Here is a 20,452-nt window from a genome sequence, read left to right on the forward strand (position 1 = left end):
TGACATTCTAGGAAGCAGATGTTTGCTTTGTACTTAACTACATTTCAATAGATTTTGTAGACCACTAGGTCTGTATAATTCTCTTCTAATAGAAGGTACCCCGTCTCAGACTTTGCATACTGTCTGCCCATGTCCTGTTGGAGTTAAGATTTGTTGCTGTTTTTGCTTTTATAAAGCTTTAGAAAATATAAATCTTTAATACATATAAAACTTGAGTCAGGAAAATATGAATTACTTATACGAACTGGAAAGTCAACTCGAGACTCGAAAACTAAAAATCTTAAATATATAAACAAATACATACACACAAATATACGCATATGTAATTTCGTGACCATTGTGTGGTTCCGGGAATGGAACCCACGGCCTTGCACAGGCTGGGCCAGCATTCTATACTGAACTATATTCCTGGCCCTTAAATATATATTATGTAGAATGAGGAAAAGTTATATCACCTAAAATAAAACAATTAGAAAATCTAGTCATTTGATTATTACAGATCTCTTCACTTTGGGAATAAAACGTGTTGATTTATGACTGTGTCATAATGTAAAACTTCCAATGAAATTCATCATTGTTTTGCATTTCAAAGGCGAGGTAAGGCTCACTAAAGCCACCGTGTTTGTGTTCCAACAGGCAGAAAGGCAGGCTAACCCCATAGAAGAGAAAATACAGAGAAACCAAAGGCACTAAGCAGAGCAAGCGGGCAGACAGCCCACCTCTGGCAGCAGAGCCCTGGGCACATGCGCAAAGTTTCCTCCCACAGCCTCTCATTTGTCAGCTCCGCAGGCACCAGCTCAGCAATCAGACCCTTAGAGCCCACAGATGTTCCTCTACGTGGCTAATTCCCTCGCAAATAATGATACCTTGTGCTCTTACATTGCATTTAAGTTTTCAAAGTCGTCTCATTACATACATTATCTCCTCCCCTAACTGTTTGCAAAGCACAAGCCAGCTTAACAAAACAGAGACCCTAGTTACCGCCGTTAACTGCAAAGTGCATATTTCAGTACCAAATAACAGCCTGTGTTTTCCTTTGCAGTTAGCTTTCCAAAGGGTCCTTCAAAGGGTCTATTACTTAATTGCTTGTTCACAACAAGCCTATGAAAGGAATCAGGTGGAAACCACATGTTCAGCTCCATTGTACAGATGAGGACCTGGTACAGAGGAGGACTCAGAACCAGGGGCTTCGAGTAAATCACTCACATCCCCTCTTGGCAAGTGCAAGGATTTGATAGGTGCCATGGTCTAGCCCAGACCAGCACAGTGCCTCTTCTAGAGGAGATGAAGTTACAAGATAAATGACAAGACTTAATAGTACATTTAAAGGTAGTGATTGATTGTGTGTGTGTGTGTGTGTGTGTGTGTGTGTATGCACGCACAAATTCGTGTTGACGCCAGACTACAACCTTAGGTACTATTATTCTTCAGCTACTATCTACTTTCTGAGATAAGGTCTCTTTCTATGGCCTGGGGCTTTCTACCTGTCTACCTTGTCCCTGCCCCCTCAAACTGAAGTACCAGCATACATATTGCCCTGTTGTCTTTCATTTGGTGCTACATGGGTTCTAAGGGTCGAACGAGGGTCCTTGTGCTTGCAAAGTAAGCAGCTGACCGACTGACGGAGCAGAGCTCTCTCTCCAGCCCTAATGGTGCGTATTGTATCTGCAAATCCACAAACCACATTCTACTGCTCTTAGAAAGCTACGGCTTCATCAAAAAGCTTAACAAATAGATTCAACAAGGTGAACAGGAAGAACTTTCTGTGGAACATGGAGCACTTTCTACCCTGCCCCCTCCCCTGTCCTTTGTCTCTCTTTTAAGGCTGGTAGAAGTGCTTTAGGGCAGAGACTACAAAAACAACATTTTGAGTCAAGAAATCACCAGGACTAAGTCCTTGGGGATAGGCTATCTTATCAGAGCTCTAAAGGCCTTATCTGAAAGCAAAGGACCAGCTTTTAGACCATTTTAGAACTCCAATAGTGACATCAAGAGGGAAAAATACACAGAAGAAAGCTTTAGTCCAGGCCCTCCTTTATTTACTTTCTGGAGGCCCAACTCGGAATCTAGCGCAAGCTAGAAACACATTCTGCCCTTGAGTCATACCCTCGAGCTCAGGCATCCAGTAGAAATTAAAGAGTTGGCTTAAAAAACAAAACAAAACAATGGATACCTACGACAGAGACCAGTGGCCTCAAAGAACCGTGAAGCATGACTGTTCTCACATCAAGCACATTCATTAAAAGTAGACAAAGCCAGAGGAAATACAAAATGGCAGAGGTCATTAGTGATAAGGCGGGCCCTCCCATTCCTTCCTCAGGCTTGCCATTAAATGAGCGCGAAGGTGCACACTGAAAGATCTTTCTAACGTGGTGTGTCATTTGGAGTAGAGGACTCTACAAGGGTGCAGGGGATATTGAGAAGGAAACACGAGGATTACTGTTCAAAGGCTAATTGCAGCCTATTAACGCTCTAATAATACCTTGAAAACAAAAATGCCTAAGTTCTGTCCCACCTCAGTCACCTCTGACCCTTTCCCCTGGGCTCAGAGTAGGACAATGTGGCTCATTATTATCTGGGGAAAGAAAGACCATTGAAGCTTACTTTGGGTGAGCCCTCCTGAGGGGCTAAGTCTAAATTGACATCCCAGACAGATCACCTGAATGGCAGAAGCAAGGCTTTGTGAGAGATTTTTTTCTAATTACAAAGATGTGGACAAGGCGATTAGCAAGGGGGAAGTAGTAGAGTGGTTTCTTAGAATGGTCCAGAAGGAAACATGGAACCTTGCCACGGAAGGAGTCCTGGCAAAGGGCCCCACACTGCAGGTGAAGCTTTTGAGTGAATGCAATCCTCCCTGCAGTCCCGGGGACTGACTAATAAGGGCATTAACCATCCCCAGAGGGAACAGCAGGAAACTGCCCCGCCGATGTACCCTGGGCACTCAATAAAATAAATAAGAGGACAGGAGTGTGGCAGGGGCCTCCCATAAACCTCGCTTTTATCAAAATACTAACTTTCCCCGTCAAGTGGACAGGTTTGATGGATGTGGTTCCCTGTTCCAAAGTTAATTAGTAAAAGGTAGGTAATTTATTCACTCAAGTGCAGATTAGAGACGAAGCAGCAATGAGGAACACGGCTCCTGTAGAGACCCTTGCCAGAGATTCCTAGCCAGCATCTTTCTTCCCCGTCCTCAGGCCGCCACTGTTCCCACATCAACTGGGAACATCATCAGCTGGCTCCTCCCCAGCGGCATTTTGATAGAGCTGGAATTGAACTCCTGGGATTGCTTGCACGTTGCTTATTAGAAATGTTCCTCGCGGGATCATTTGCCTGAGAATTGTGGGACTATACATGACGTCATGGCAGCCTATCTGGGCAAACACTAAAGTGTATTCATTTCTCTGGGAGCATAACATTCCAGAGAAGCGCATGTGGGCTCGAGGAAAGGCAGACACAGGTAGAGCTCTCAAAGTGGGACCATGTTAACCTTGGGTAGAAGACAAACTCACTCTGACTCGGTTCGTGCATTCAGTGTCCTTTACTCAGAGATCACAGGTTGATTCACAGGACCTGATAAACATACCAAATATCTTTCGGCAGATGCTAAATTGTTTTCTTTAAACTCGATTTGGTTGTTTGTAATCTGGTTCAAGGGCCAGTTTATAATGCTTACAGGAATGGAAACCCAGTAGCAGTGGCCGTCGATATTAGGACATCCTGAGAAGAACAAGCATTTGGTCATCAAGTCATGCTGTGTCTTTGAACCCAAGGACTTGTCGCGTATTTCAGTCACTCTCTTAATACTGTTTCACACATTTGAACAATAAAACATTACTGAGGGCCAGCACGGTGACTCAGTGGGTAAGGGCACTGGCTACCAAGCCTGGGGATCTGAGTTTGATTTCTGATACTTTTGTGGTATGAGAATAAGATCAATTCCTTCAAGTTATCCTTTGACCTGCTTATAAGTGCTGTGGCATACATGTGCACACACACACATACATACATACATACATACACACACACACACACATGCTAAAGAAATAAATAATTGTCAGAGAAAAAGAGTAGTCTAAAACAATCTGAATTCATTCAGTGTGGGTGATTTCGAAGGTGAACTGAGAAAATCGCTGTTATCACAGGGGAAGGGGTTGTCAGAGAAATTTAATACAGAGCCCATCATTACTCTGGGAGGTCCTGGGTTTCAAATTGCATTTAATGATACAACTATCAACAGTCCTTTGAAAGAGAAGCTTAAAACGTAGTAAAGAAAGTGGTTAAACTAGGGACCAATAAAAACACAAACATGTAAATTGGGAAATGCTTTGCTCTTCAGAAAATGCATGTGTATAGCTTGGGATAAAGCTCTCAGGACAATTTCCAGTGTCTCATTCATAGCAAAGCAAGGTGGTCAGGTGGTCCGGAAAACCGATACTCTCCCGAAATGACAACCCAAGCACAGATCTCCAATCCATAAAGTGTAAGTTAGAGGCTGTCCAGCCAGGGTACTGGGTAAAGGCATCTGCTGCCAAGCCCAGTCACCTGAGTTCGATCCCCAGAACCGACATGGGAGAAGACAACAGACTTTTGCAACTTGTCTTCTGACCTTCATACACATAAACATACACAATAAATAAAAATGGGAAAAAAATCAAAAGTCAATTCATTTATTTTCCGGGCAGTGGTGGAACATGCCTTTAATCCTAGCACTTGGCAGGCAGAGGCAGGTGGATCTCTGTGAGTTCGAGGCCAGCCTGGTCTACAAGAGCTAGCTCCAGGACAGGATCCAAAGCTACAGAGAAACCCTGCCTCAAAAATAAATAAATAATAAATAAAATTAAAATTAAATAAATAATTTATTTACTTGACATGTGGGTTGTAAAAATATATCTCAGTCAATATCCTTTGCACGGCAGGACAGCGTTTAATGTTGACCACATGTTGAATACTTAAATAAAATCTATAAATGCAGTAATTTCACTCATTGACAGAAATTCCTAAATGCTTACACATTCAACTTGGCCAAGAGAGAAAGGCAGGAGGAAGGAAGAAAGGCAGGAGGGAGGAAGGAGAAAAGGAAGGAGGGAAGGAAGAAAACACCCTTCTGATAGAAGCTGGAGCTGATCCTGCTTACCTCAAGTTCAGACTTTTCAGCACAAATTAAGTGGATACAATAAAATAAATAAACACTGCCACTACTTTAAAAATCTAGCGTCATGCCAAGTGTGGGCTCGAGGCAGTTTCTCCTTAAATAACAAATTAGCAAGAAACAGGTTTTCTCTTGGTGACATCAGAAGCTCTCGGGTCTTTGTCTCCCTCCGTGAGTCCTTTTCTGTCTACATCTGTAGAGACCTCACACTCACACACCAACAACACAGCACCTGTGAGATTCAGCTCAGCTCACAGGGGCTCTGCTTCACTATGGGCACAGGCTAGCTCATACCTCTCCTTCACTATGGGCACAGGCTAGCTCACACCTCTACTTCACTATGGACACAGGCTAGTCCACACCTCTACTTCACTATGGGCACAGGCTAGTCCACACCTCTACTTCACTATGGGCACAGGCTAGTCCACACCTCTACTTCACTATGGGCACAGGCTAGTCCACACTTCTACTTCACTATGGGCACAGGCTAGCTCACACCTCTACTTCACTATGGACACAGACTAGTCCACACGTGTACTTCACTATGGGCACAGGCTAGTCCACACCTCTACTTCACTATGGACACAGGCTAGTCCACACGTGTACTTCACTATGGGCACAGGCTAGCTCATACCTCTTGCCTCAGTTTCCCCAGTGCCGGATGACGTCATGCCCAGTTTCTAGAATGATCCTTTCTGACATCAATGTTCTGTGGCTTTCAGAAGCAAGCGGCAGTGAGTGACAGGCAAAGGACCTGGATGGGCTCAGATGCTCAGTCTGGGGCTTTCTCACACTGCTGGCCGAGACTACTTTGGGGTGTGACTTCTACCTGTCATTTATGCTCTAGCTAAAACCCTGGGCCTGACTTGGTCTGCGGTCCCTGTCTCCTCTCTGCTCACCTGTAGTTGTTCTAGTTTAACACATGTAGCTGTCCCAGATAACAGAGCAGACGGCCTGCGTGGGGAGGAGAATCAGCTGAGCGAGCATTCTCCACCGCGGGCCTGTCAACTACCTGGCTCCAGGCAGCGCTTCCCCTGACAGCTTTACGGCCAGCACTAAGGAAGAATCAATATGAGGGCAAGGGGCTGACATTTCATTTTCTAAAAAGTGATCCATTGAGGACCAATCACCAAGCAGTGTTTATCAGCCTTGGGAAATGACATTTTTTTTTAATGGGGGAAGAGGGGCAGAAATCATCACTGGGTGACCCAACAGACTCAATTCTCTAAGGGGAGTGTGTGGCCTCATAATTGGAAATCCCATGCATCCCATTGCCAGACTTCTCTTATGTAAGACAGTGATCAATAAAATCACAAAGGGAATTAAGTCCTCAGACTTGAGGCTGCTGTGTCCCACAGCCCCCACTTTTAATAATCCTGTCTCCCTGCATTAGAGTGCCGTGGGTGTTCTTTCTTCTCATCAAAGCTGATCTTAGAAGCGGAACATCCAAGGGGAGTGACTTATCTCTAATTGTTTAGTATGACTGCTGTGTTTGGGGACACTTAAAACAAAAAGATATGAAAGGGAAGGAAGGGAGGAAGAGAGGAAGAGAGGGAGGGAGGGAGAGAAGCAGGGAGCGAGAGAAGGAGGGAGGGAAGTAGAAAGGAAGGAAGGAAGGAAGAAAAAAGAAAGAGAAAGAAAGGAAGGAAGGAAGGAAGGAAGGAAGGAAGGAAGGAAGGAAGGAAGGAAAGGAAATCTGCAGAAAAGCTAGACCCCAACTGCAGAATGACCCCAGTCGGTGCACACGTCAAGCACTGGGAACGCGCATGCGCCGCTAAGCATCACACAGTGGCCAGACCTCTAGCTACTGTTCCCGAGGCAGAGAGGCCTTTTATGCTATTCATTCATTTCCCCCCATTTCTGTACTCCCTGTGTTTTTAGTTGAAACACTGAAATATGCACCTAATTTAAACAAATGTTCACGTAATCTCTGTTGTTCTCCCACGCGATTGGAGGAGTTGGGAATAATGCATCACCTCCTAGGCATCATAAAATGTATTGTGTATGACACATGTACACAAGCAGACTCTCATAGCAGCAAATAAGGAAAAGTCTTGATTGCCTTTCAAATGTTTACTTCTTGGAGACTTAGCTCACCACTCTAGACAAACACACCGACTTAAAGACTTTGTCAAAAGGAATGGCGCCAACGACAAACACAGAGACACCATACATTATTCCATAGGGTGTTATTATTCGAGTGAACAAGTGGATCTGTGTATATGGGGCACTCTGGAAAGCGAGGGTATGGTCACGGCATTAGGAAATGTGTGTGACTAGTGGTCACTTGGGCGAACCCTCCCCTGTGTTCATCACCCTACAGCAATGTATATCAGTGTACATCAGAAGCTTTGGGGCTTGCAAATGTGATGGCGACAGTCAAAGACACCGGTTTGACATTGGTGAGATCATCAATAGGTAGATGGGACAACAGGACCGCCAGTGGTCTGAGAGCCAAGCATGGCAGCTGGGGGACCAAGCGGAGCTCTAACTACAGGCCTAGCAACAAGATGACACCAGACAAGCCCTGTCTCTCTATGTCCCTTTCATCTTCATTCACACGAAGAGCTTCATATTGAAGGTCATACTTCAAACAAAAGCCGCACCTTGGGAAACTGGGGATGTGGTGGGGAAAGCTTAAATGTGGGGCCCGGTTGATGATGAGCAGCTGGACCCCATGACGCAACTGATCAGTGTGAACAACTGGACAGAAGTGAGCGAAGTAAGATGGCTCCAAAGACCACACAACCAAGCCACCACAGGCTCTCTCTCCCTTTCAAGCGTCAAGGTATTCCTTAAACGCACAGGGCATAAACACTCTGCCCAACCAGAAGCTGAAGATGCTGATGGCATTTTGCGAGGGATGAGGGAGCACAGGGCTCTTATTCCTTACCATTCTTGTTAAGCAATAGCATGCTGAAGCTCCTACTGTGTTGTTTGGCACCTACGGTGTCTATCAAAGTTTCTTGCCACCATCCCTTAGAGGCAGACAATAACCACTGCTATCTCACACAAGAAAACAAATCCAGCTGTCAGATGGCTACGCTCAACATTTGGAAGCAGAGTCCAGGCTTACCAGAGGGATAAATGTAACAACTCATAGTTTAATGGATCTAGACATCTCCCACTGACTGGCCTCCTGCGGCCGGCTGAAATTTTCCAGGACTCTCAATGCAAAGAAGGCTGCCACCCAATTCCTGCCATAAAATCCTGGAGGAATGTGGGATGACCAGAGTGAAGGGAAACCCTGGCATGCAGAAGCCTGCGGCTTTGTAAGTCTCTTGCAGAAAAGTGAGCGGGGCGGGGGGCTGTGCTCCTGTGCTTACCTACGACTGATGACGAAAGCCGCGATGAGGATGACCACAAGCACCACGCTGCCAGAGACGGAGACCAGCAGGACAGTGGAGTTGGCGCCATCGCCAATGATCCGGGAAGGCACTGGAATGACAATTACATGAAGGTCACATGGGGGGGGCGGGGCCTAAGAGATGGAACTTGTTAGCACATTCAACTGTCTAAAGCTGTCTATGCAACAGCATCGTCTAAAGCAAACACACCACGCGCACATTCTTTTAAACCGTTCTGGGATGAACCTAAAAATACGTGCTTTGATGCCTTCATATCCTCTTTGTCAAAAGTCTTACATAATGAAAAACAAAAATACATGCCTTAGCGAAGAGATATTTGGAAAGTTCAGAAGGAACAAATGATCCCGAATGGTCTACTTCCGTACATAGCTATTAAAAAAACCAACCTATTAAAGGTGGGCTCAAAGCCTCCTCCTTAAAGCTTTCCTGCATAACATCAAGGATATGTGTCCTTTAGAGTCATCTCAACTTTCTCATCTGTCTTCTTCATCCTCGCTTAATAACTTCAGCATCTGCAACAGATGCTGAAAATTCAGTCCCACCATCATCTTATCAAGTAGGCTCAGCTTGGGTTCGGTAATTAAGGAGGAGGCATCTCTCATCTAGAAAACTTTTGTTCAGTTAGCCATTCCAAGCTCTCCAGGGAGCAAGACTTAATGGTGTACAAAGGACGTAAAAACACGCATGCACCCTAATGACACGATTTAAACAGATTCCTAGAAATAAGTAGGGGAAAAAAATGGGTAATTTTCATTCGTTCTTTAATCTTCTCAGGAAGAAAACTTCTCTTAATGTGGGGTGGCTACAGAACCCTCAATTAGTCAGGTTAGTATACCCATTATTCATGGCTGAATAGAAGGTTCAAAAGGACTAACATTGACATCATTTTTCATTCACGGGAAGACAGATAAGACGCTATTGCGAAAAATGTTCTCTAAGCAGCATGAGAGTTTCTAATAAGTAGACACTGGTTATCTTGTTTTATGCAAATGTCCAAAGTAGCCAAATGCTTACCTAGCCAAAAATTATGCACAGCTTTTTGGATTTCGGCAGAGTAGGGCTCAACCTATAAGTAAAAGCATCTGGGGACGGGTGGCGTCTGGGTGGTCTCTTTACCTGTATTGGTAGTGACCTCCAAGGGCTCACTGAAGTCTCCATAGCCAGCGGCAGTCCTGGCTCGCACGTGGAACACATAGGAAGTCAGAGGGTTCAGGCCTTTGATATCCGTGTTCCTGGCAGCCGTCCGAACTATGCGATAGCTTCGTTCATTCTGATCCTACAACATTGCAGGAAAGCAAAGTTGGTGAGGTGGCAAGATGCGTCCTCTGACTCTAGGTAGGAGGCGGAAGCGAGTGACCCAAGGCCCATGCTCTCTGAAATGCTCTGTAGTGCTTGCAGTGTGGAAATTCTGATGTCATTTCTTACAAAAGGACCGAGTTCCGGGTCACTGCTGACATTGGTTATTATTTTTATTTCTAATTCTTGGGGATGTTGAGGATGAAACAATCTGATTTTGTAAAGAATATCAAATGATGGTTGATGTTTTTCCTATACCCTAAGATTTATTAAAAACCTGAAATCAGCATCCTGATCTTCATTTCAGAGTCTCATCCCTCGTCCATGTCCTTGAGTCCTCCTTAGTGTGGACCAGGACATAACTGTACATCAGAAACCAATAGACCCACTTCTATTTTTTCTACTTGATACAAGGTTCCTTTCTGTCTGGAAAATGGCAAAAATATTGTAATCTTATATTAATTAAACAACCCAACCGTCTTTCTGCTTCTACTAAGGAAGTCAATAAGCAATGTCTTTAATCCCAGCACTTGGGAGGCATAGGCAGGTGGATCTCTGAGTTTAAGGCCAGCCTGGTCTACAGAGTGGGTTCCAGAACAGCCAGAGCTGCACAGAAAAAAACTGTGTCTTGAAAAATAAAAACAAGCGACTAGAGAGATGGCTCAGCGGTGAAAAGCACTGGCTGCTCTTCCAGAGGTCCTGAGTTCAATTCCCAGCAGCCACATGGTAGCTTACAACCATCTCTAATGAGATCTGGCGCCCTCTTCTGGCCTGCAGGCATACATGCAGACAGAATACGTAACTATACATAACAAATAAAACTTACAAAACAGAAACAAAGATTGTTCATTTTCAGAACAAGCTTGGATGCAAATATCTCTCTTTAGCACTCTGCCCTTTCAGAGACAATTTACTTGCAAAATTAATGTCTTTCTATAAGGGGCTGAAGAACATAATTCTCCTCACCCAGTTTTCTGTTAAAAGTCATCAAAACCCACACCTTCATTTTGAACAGCCGTGATCTGCTTAAACATACCATTATTTTAGCAGCTATGAGTCATTCTCAATAATAGAAGGTATATAGATTAGGTCTCGATTTCTTTTATTAGGAAGAAATGTAATTATATCAGAACATAATGTGTGCTTCCAAGGTAACAAGCCAAATATTACATTTCATAATCAGATTTTGTTGTGAGTCAAGATGCATTTGATTTTGGTATTGATTGCTGTCTCATGATGTAGAAATGTTTAGTACTTGAGGAAGGGAGGGGAAGGAATGGAAAGAAGGAAAGAAAAAAAGAGTTGGAAGAAGGAAGTGAGGGAAGGAGAGAAGGGAAGACATACCTTCTCATAATACTTGACTTCATATTCTAAGATCACTCCATTTGGCCGATCTGGTTCCAACCAAGCTAGAGCCACACTGTATCTTGTGACTTCTTTAGCCTGGACCAAAGCAATGGATGATGGTGCTAGCAGGGGGAAAGAGAGAGAAAAAAAAAAAAAGAAAGAATCTTCCTTTAGAAAGAACCGCATCTTAAGAACCATCACTCAACAGTTTCATTTACTTCAGCAAATTCAGTGGCATCATCTTCCTCCTGGCCATGTTGCCTTTCTCCAGACCAGCTCAGCATTTTCCATTACCATCTTCTCCGGGCTTCGCTTTGCATATGACTTTTATTTAAAAGACCATCTATGAGAAGGACCTAGGACGTGGCTCAGTGGGTGGAGTGCTTGCTCAGCAATCATCAGGACTCAAGTTTGAAGCCCAGCTCTCATAAAAAAGCTAGCTGTGGTTGGCACTAATCTGTGACCTTGGAACTGGGGAGGTGAATGGAGAATAAATGCTAGAGGAGGACACTGGGTATCCTTTCATACTCAACGTCCAGTGGCCTCTGCACGCGTGTGTGCATGCACGCACGCACGCACGCACGCGCACACACACACACCAGTGAAGCAAAGGGTTGTTGACTCTAAAAGTCCACAGGGTCATTTCCCTGGTACCTAAAAGCACTCTTTCTATTGGGCTATGGGTACAGGGCATGCTGCCTGAGGTGTTTGTTTGTTGTTTGTTTCAAGTAATAGTTGCCTCAGGACCAACTTGCCTTCAAGGTCTACCCAAGTACTGGTGCATCTTACTGACAAGAAGGGGAGACTCTGCATCCTTTCACAGTTACGGTGGGGAATGCTGGAAGACAAAGGATTTATCCACTTTCCAATATAAATAAAGGTACTGCTTAATTACAGCAAGACTTTTCCATTTGAACACGGCCACGGAAATAATGAAGAACACAAATAAAACCACGCTGGTCTCTCTGGACATAAATGACATTATGCAACCATTCTATAAGAGTTGAAATTGTTCTTGTGCCTGCTGAGTGGCAAACCTTCCTTTCCACTGAGAAAGACATGAAAGCAGTCTTTTTGGTTATGTTCTTGGAGCGGGGGGGGGGGGGCAGTGGGGGGATGTGTGTGCATACTTGAGATTTATGAAATCAGGCTGCCCAGTGCTTGCATCTCTCCTCTGCGGTTCTGTCATCTCCAGCCAGCTGTTAGCAGCTCTGCTGTGACAGACGTGGACCAGTGCCAACGGCCAATCCCCAGAGAGAAGAGGAAACTTTCATGAAATCCTTCATCTTATCTTACTAAGCTGGCCTGAAGGACCAGAGATTGGGGGGGGGGGGGGTTGTTAAATTGAAAGCATAGTCACTTACTCCCCAAACTGTGGGAATATGTGAAAATAGGCTTCCAACAAACGAGTGTTATCCTCTCCCATTTGCCCACCCACCCCCAGTACCCACGGGACTGGCAATTCTCAATGCAGGAAATAGTAAGTAAAACAAATTAGCACCAGAACCAGAATATGGCAAGTGTCAGAACCAGCTGACCACATTGGATGAGCATCCTGGTGGCGGAGTGAAGAGGACAGGCCAGCCATAAAAGCAAGTCTCCATGACAGAGCCAATCTAGCAAGGGTTGTCTCCTACACACAGATACCAATAGCCTGACATCTCTGTCAGAGATACTGAAAGATGGAAACATAGATTCTGACATCCTTCCCAATGCTCCTCCCTCTCATTTCTCTCTCCGCTACCCCAGATTGGAACTCAGGCATAAACACCAGTGAAAGATACAGTTCAGACACATGGTCTCCATCAAAGGCAAGGCCAAGGTTAGTAATACCCAACTGGTTGAACAAAGCCGCATGCAACAGACATATGGAAGCCGCGGAACATCTGAGGAAAATGAGAAACGGAAATGTGCTTGTTAGATGTATTCACACACACACACACACACTACATGCTTTTTTCTTTACTGACTGGCATAGAACTTTTATCCTATATAGAGGTAGAGGGGTAACCAGGCTCAGAAGGCTGCCTGACTGTGAGAAGCCGTTTTACTCCAGGTAAAATATATATTGCCTAACAGAGCCCTTTAACGTACACTCCATAAAAGGGGCCTCTTTAAAGTTCAATCTTCGAGACTGGGAAATGAAATCGAAAAGCGAAGCCATTAGAGGAAAAGGCAGGAGGGAAACAAATCAGAAAATTATCAAATGAACTTTCTCTCCGAAACAGTCTCGAGTTAGATTCTGAAAACGCGACAGACTCCTTGGGCAACAATTGCCTGTCTGCCCTCAGAGAGTACCGCTGAATGCAAGCGGTTTCTCTATGGCTAGGTTGTCAGGACATCGCGCCACGGGGAAATGAATCCATTTCAGGTCATGTTGAGCAGCAGCCTTCCTAGGGCCATTCAGAGGGAATCGGAGCTCAGCTCGGGCATTTGGAACTCTCGAGCAGGGAGTCGACAACACAATAAGCGCCTGTTTGTTAATAGAATATCCTTCGTGCACGCCTACTTGGAAAATGGATGTGTGCCGACGTGAAATAAAAATGGACAGAGTGGATCTTGCCTGAGGTGTCATACAAGTGGACGAGAGGGAAGATGATGAAAATGACGGGATGTGGGCGGTCAGAGGAGTTCGAAGTTGATGTATGCCTCTGGTGTCACCCTACAGAAGTACGGGCTAAACATCTCTAATTCACAAAAGCACCCCGTGATTGGACTGTCATATCTGAATTCGTTCTTGACCAGCTGTTCTCGAGAGGGGTGCTGGAACGGGCACGGTGACAAAGACAATCTGTGACTCTGGGAAAGACACCTAGGTCAGGCCTACACGCCATCTCCTCAGAAGAGCTTCCTTCGCCCTTCCCCTGGGAAGGAGGAGGCCTGAGAAAACTTCAGCACTGCCATACTGCCGCTCTGGACAAGAGGCAGCTTGGATGCCCTCCACATCATAAGCCGCACATGGGCTCACCCCTTGCCTTTATCTAGCCTATTTCCAACGCAGCCTCCAACTCCACATCTGGAAGCCATCAGCTTGCCACGTGTGCCTGCCTGCAGCTCATTCCCCTAGATGAGGTATTTGGCAATGGAATGCCCCAGTCTTCCTCTTAGCCCCGTAGTTCCCAAGCGTTGGTCTTCTCATACCACCCGGTTGCTGGCCACCCCCTCTGAGCTGTATCGTGGAACAAGCGATCTTCTTAAATACACACACTATTTACTTAAAACTGTTATCTCGGAAGAAAACTTCCCATTAACAAGCTAAACACTATTATTACTCCCAATTAATGACAGATAACCATAAAAATATGAAATGTTAGTGAAACCATGTTATCAGCCTTCACTAGGCTTAATTGTCTTCCCAAGCTTCGTTAGTTACAATGTGAGATTCGCCAGCATTAAAAAACATTGAGGCTACCCAGTCACCGACTTGAGATCTTGACCTTGGCATACTCAGAATTACTCAAAGGATAGTGAGAAAAAACAAGCAAGCAAGCAAACAAACAAACAAACAACAACAACAAAACTAACTTTACACAAAGAGCAATTCCTTCTTTTGTAGAAACCCAATGGTCCTATCCTAGGACCACCTTAACTGCCAGAACCGGTATCTATCCACATTGCCTATCCCCAGCCCATCTAGAAATGCATTTTTTCTTTTCTTTCTTTGTGTTTTATTTATTTTTTATTTTGTCTTTTCAAGACAGTTTCTCTGTATAGCACTGGCTGTCCTGAAACCCAATCTGTAGGTTGGCTCCAAATTCAGAGAGAGCTAGAATTAAAGGCGTGTGCCAGCCTGCCTGGCCCCTCCGGAAATGTTGTGGATCTTGTGTTATAACACGCCAACACGCCAAGGCTCTGTTGCCCTGTCAACAAAACAAGGTGACTAAATAAATAACATTAAGGCCCCAACTAGAAATGAAAACAAACCAAGACAATATTTAGGTCAAAACATGGTGAATCTAATCATTATAGGAATTTTAGTCCAATATAAGAAGATCATGAGCCGGGCGGTGGTGGTGCACGCCTTTAATCCCAGTACTCGGGAGGCAGAGGCAGGCGGATCTCTGTGAGTTCCAGACCAGCCTGGTCTACAAGAGCTAGTTCCAGGACAGGCTCCAAAACCACAGAGAAACCCTGTCTCGAAAAAAACCAAAAAAAAAAAAAAAAGATCATGTAGAGCTGACAGTTGCCTGTAGGTTTGGTTTGGTTGGTGGATCACCTTCCCATCACCTTTGGAGACAGTGTTCTGTGAGAGAAGAACTTTCTGAGGGCTCTGAATTTTTTTCTGGCATCTTACTTTGGGAATGGTGGAGCACACCTATAATCCTAGCACTGAAGAGGGGGATGCAGGAGAATCAGAAATTCAGGTGAAACTTTGCTACTTTGTAAATAAATTCAGGAACCAGCTTAGGCCACATGAAACCCTTTCTCAGAAAGAGGGAGAAAAACGGAAGAGAGAGAGAGAGAGAGAGAGAGAGAGAGAGAGAGAGAGAGAGAAGACCTTGTGTGAGAAGGAGGTTAAGACAGCAAAGAGTGGACCTGCTGCAAGCAACAAGAACCCTTAGACTCTGAGTCATGTGAGGAAGACCTCCAAGGCAGGAAAAATAAGGAAAAGATGGAAAAATCATTCAATCCACATCACTTAAGCATTTTTACCTAAATGGTTTAGTAGAAGGCTTTACTGATTTGAAAAAAAAATACCTGAGAAAACAAACAAAAACAAAATTTGTCTATTCTAAAATGCGTTAGTTTCCATCTTGGGGAAGTCCCTGGCCTGTTCTTGGTTCGATGCTTCCTGACACAAGCTGAAGCTGCTGGGACGCTTGCTTTAGGGGTGGCTCTTGCTTTGCGTGTCACTCCATCCTCAGGATTCAGGAAGGCTAGCGTATGCCATGGGTGGTCCATACATTTGAACGGATTATCATGAACTAAATGTTAAAATTGATCCACTTTATCTGTGGACCGTGAAACGAGTCCTGAATATTAAGGGATACTCGTGAGTCATCCTTCAAACCCTCCGTCTGGACCTCCCTCTTATGTCCTTCTGTGACTTCAGTTTTGTCATTTAGCTTAACCAAGACGTCGACAATTGGAGACTAAGCAAATGAGAATTGTAATTACAAACAAGACCTCTCTTTTGGAGGGCGGTGTGGCGGTTCTGAAGACTTTTCAAACACAAGGGTTGTAAAATGCCATTCAAATGTAAGCTACCAGAAAAGCCAGGCATCATTGCACCTGCTCCAGACATTTTGAGAGGACCACTCTTCAGGGTGACAAAGGTGTTGACAATTTGTTCAGCGTTTCTCATCTGTACCTCTGGGATGTGTACAAATACTTTTCTTGACTTAATTGTCAGGACACAGATGACATTCTCAGGTCACCTCCTGAAATCCAGAAGGTCCCCAGCAATTCGTTTTGTTATGTAAGGCTACATGGACGACTGCAGACAGGCAGCTGGAGTGGGAGTCATCACTAGTTTATACATACATACATACATATACATACATATATATATACATATACATATACATACATATACATACATATATATATATATATATATATATATATATATATAGAGAGAGAGAGAGAGAGAGAGAGAGAGAGAGAGACCTACCAGGCTGCTGAAGCATAAGAGGGATCAGGAGCCCTCTGCAGTCAGACTAGGAGAGCCAAGATTGAACAATTGGAACCGACTATCTTTCCACGCACTGATGGAAAAAAGTAAAATTGCTGTAAATTAGAGCTAAACCCTCAAGAAGAGAAAAGGGAAAAATTCACCCAAGTTTGGAAATTGAATGAATTGAACTTCCTAACAGAAAACCAAGATGATCGTGCACACACACACACACACACACACACACACACACACACACACACACACGTTATTCTGCATCCAGAATTCCACACATCCCCGAGAAAAGGAGAATTTAGACTCTCCATTTGCTCTGTGCTTGTGACTGCAACTGGTTTGAGAGCAGAGCACAAAGCATTCAGAGGGCACGTGCGGTTTTATCTCCATGTGTGTGTTTTGGATAAGCAGAAGCTGCGTAGGTTAGAGGGTTCCGTCATGACTCTAACAGTGGCACATTTCACCAGGAGGGGGAATTTAAAGGCGGTGCCTTGATGTCACACAGAGGTGGTTCCCTTTAAGAACATGGTAAATTTAACTTTCTTTGGTTCAAAGCCCAGCGGTTCTCCTTGCTCCCCACTGATGTGAACGGCAATTTTCTTTTATCTGCTTCCGCAATGACTTGCCATTCAACACCTACAGCTCATTTTACTGCTGCAGTCTGGGGCTGGTGACACCCAATGGGATGGGGAAGAGAAAAGGAGTCGAGGGGAATAGACACAGGGAAAGACGGGCTCCACTCCTAGGCTGTACCATTGCTTTCTTGAGTCCTGTCAGCATCGTGGGCTTCAAATGAAAAACTATATGGGGGAATTTATAGGGGCAGAGAAAACAGCTAAAATGACCCAATTGCTTTTCATTCAAAATAAATTTGGGGGCAGGATGGTGGTGGTGGTGGTGGTGGTGGATAGGGCAGGAAACAAACAGACACAATAAAAAGTCTCCTACATGCGAGTAACAAAGAGTGAAAACAGCCCCTCAAAGTCAGGAGGCCTGGCCTGAATGGGTGGATGTGATGCTACACTGGCCATTGTTAGGAAGGGAGGCAGCTTGGCCACAGCAAGGCTACCTTTCTCCCACCCTAGAATCCAGCTTTAAATAGACAATGTTTACCCAAAGGGTCTTTTCCTGATAGGAAAGATAAACGCACAGTTTATAAATATCCCTGCTTTATTCAAAGAGTATATTTAACTTTAATTACTTAGAGCTTAAGGTGGTTTTTGTTCATTCTTCTCTTTCTCAATTCCACACCACGGCTCTGATTCGCTCCTTATCAAAGGTTTGTGCGTTTTAAAATGCTGTCAAGCATCAAAATTAAATGCTCCAGAGCACTAATGATATCCTTGTGATTAAGGGTTTTGTATCTCGGAGATGCTAAGGACTCTGGAGCTAATATTAATTGCCTTCTCCCACATTCAAGGAGAGAAAAGCATTTCTCTCCATGGGCTTGGCAATATCTATGGCTTCAGGAACTAACCACCAAGCAGTTCCTATAGACTCGGTTTTTTAGTACTAGTATTTTTATACTGTTTAATAATACCAAAAGCTTCTCAGATGTGATGTTTATTCTATTCAGTCATTTGGATTACCTTTGCTGCTTTGCTTCCCAGTAAAATCATTAGAAAATTCAGTCACCTCAGGACCCACTGTGTTCGAGCCCTACCCTGCTCCCCAAAGCTCGGAAGGTGTCAAGTTCCTACTCCACGTGAGCACATTATAGTTTTGAAACTAAGCAGCTGGGCTTGGTGGTATTCATTGTAATCTGGAGGCGTGGGGGAGTGGGGAAGGCTGGGGGTGGGGGTCGAGGCAGGAAGACTGCCCTGAGTTCAAGGCCATCCTGAGCTTAATAGTTTCAGACCAGATCGAGTTATAGTGTGAGTTCTTATCTCAAATCAAAGGCCACAACAACCGTCCGAAATTAAAAAAAAAAAAATTAACGACAACTAAGCAAAAGGTACAGAAAAACAAAAGCTGTATCGGCTTTTGTTTTTCATTTTGTCAAAAAAACATACAGCTAAAATTTCAGCCAAAATCTTCAGATGAGTCTGAACGAAATGACATTTATTTAGACTTAAATATGGATGGATCCATATGGATCAATTTTAAACTATGCAATATTGGAAGACTGCATGTTTTCCAGACAGTGATTTTTCTAGGGCAGCACGTATTTTCAACAAACACTCCAGCGCAAGCGCGGCATGCGAATGTTGACGGAAGGGCACAACTGAGCCGCAGCTTCCAAGGACTGGGAGAATCTGATTTTTGGAACACTATAATGCTTCGATGTAAGTGGTCAGACTTTGCTAGTGTTCAGTCAGTATTTTTGGCTTACTGTGGAATCAAAACTTTATAAAGTTGTCTCCTCGCCTAGCCCCAAGAGTTGGGCAGCAAATTATTTTCAACCGACTCTTTACAGAGAGCCACGGATAAAGCTCTAAGCCATTGGACGTGATGCTCTTAACTTTCACGTACGGTGCTTGTGTGCCACAGTGGGAAGGGTAGACATGCGCTCCCTTCAGTTACTGACCAGAGATGTGAGTTCCCTTTCCCCAAAGAGCTGTTTCAAAGATGGAGCTGCTCTGCCGAAACCGCATTCCTAGGCGTCTTTGTATCCAAGCCTGATCATATGACCGAGTCTGAGGCTATGGAATTTGGCTGAAGTAATTACTTATTTTCTAGACTCACTCATGAATATCTCCCTTGTGACTTTCCATTCTCTCTCATCCGTAATCTGCCAGCTGGGGGCTGATGCCAACCCGGCCTATCCTGGAGGCCCCATGCCAGCTCTCCCCCCATCACCACCAACTGAATGTGACTTCAGTAAGAAATTACGTTTTATTGTAATAACCCACTTGTGGACACTGAGGGTTAGAGCAGGTGCCCACTGGAGTGAAGTGGGGTCATTTAGCCAAAAAGGCATTTTCATAACAATGAACTCAAATGAAGTGTGGTGTACTGTGGCCAATAGAAGATTGATCTGTGGTCAGAAGCTGCCAGAATGGTGTCCAGGTTTCTTCTAGTTCCTGGCTATGGATGATGGCAGATCCCCAGTCATTTGTGAGGACCTGGAGCATGCTACCCTGAGGTGAGGCAGGGCCAGAGGCTGTGAGGCTCTGCAGGGGCCCAGGTCACAGCCATGCGGCTTCTTCCAGAGGGCTCAGCAAAATGACAAAATACTGGGCCGAGGGATTCAGCTGAGCTTCTATTCGTGTGAAATGGGAAACACGGCGGCCTTAGATGAGCTTTTCTCTTTAGAAAAGAGGTAATTTAGTCTCCATTGCACAAGTAACCGCTTACACAGCTGAAGTGTTGGGCCCATGTGGGTAAGAGCCGGGCAGAGATGCAAGTGAAAGGGCGCTCGCTGTCTGCCTTCGCTGCAGGCCACTTACACACAGACACAGACACACTCACACACACACACACACACTCACACACACACACACACACACTCTCACACACACACACTCTCACACACACACACACTCTCACACATACACACACACTCACACACACTCTCTCACACACACACACTCTCTCACACACACACACTCACACACACATTCTCTCTCTCTCACACACTCACACACACACAAACACACACTCTCTCACACACACACTCTCTCTCACACACACACTCTCTCACACACACACACTCACACACAC

General features: G+C 44.7%; 1 protein-coding gene across 3 annotated transcripts in view; it reads right to left on the minus strand.

The window, feature by feature from the left end:
- The window catches only part of Epha4 (EPH receptor A4), a 145,449-nt gene that overhangs the window by 23,559 nt on the left and 101,438 nt on the right, over positions 1-20,452 (minus strand). For all 3 annotated transcript variants that reach the window (XM_075952174.1, XM_075952175.1, XM_075952173.1), the window contains exons 6-8: positions 11,158-11,282; positions 9,634-9,793; positions 8,476-8,587 (exon numbers count right to left, since the gene is read on the minus strand). In XM_075952174.1, the coding sequence (XP_075808289.1) occupies positions 8,476-8,587; positions 9,634-9,793; positions 11,158-11,282 (397 nt within the window). The remainder of the gene's footprint in view (positions 1-8,475; positions 8,588-9,633; positions 9,794-11,157; positions 11,283-20,452) is intronic.

This window comes from Microtus pennsylvanicus, chromosome 17 (genome assembly GCF_037038515.1).
Source record: "Microtus pennsylvanicus isolate mMicPen1 chromosome 17, mMicPen1.hap1, whole genome shotgun sequence".
Taxonomy (NCBI): Eukaryota; Metazoa; Chordata; class Mammalia; order Rodentia; family Cricetidae; genus Microtus; species Microtus pennsylvanicus.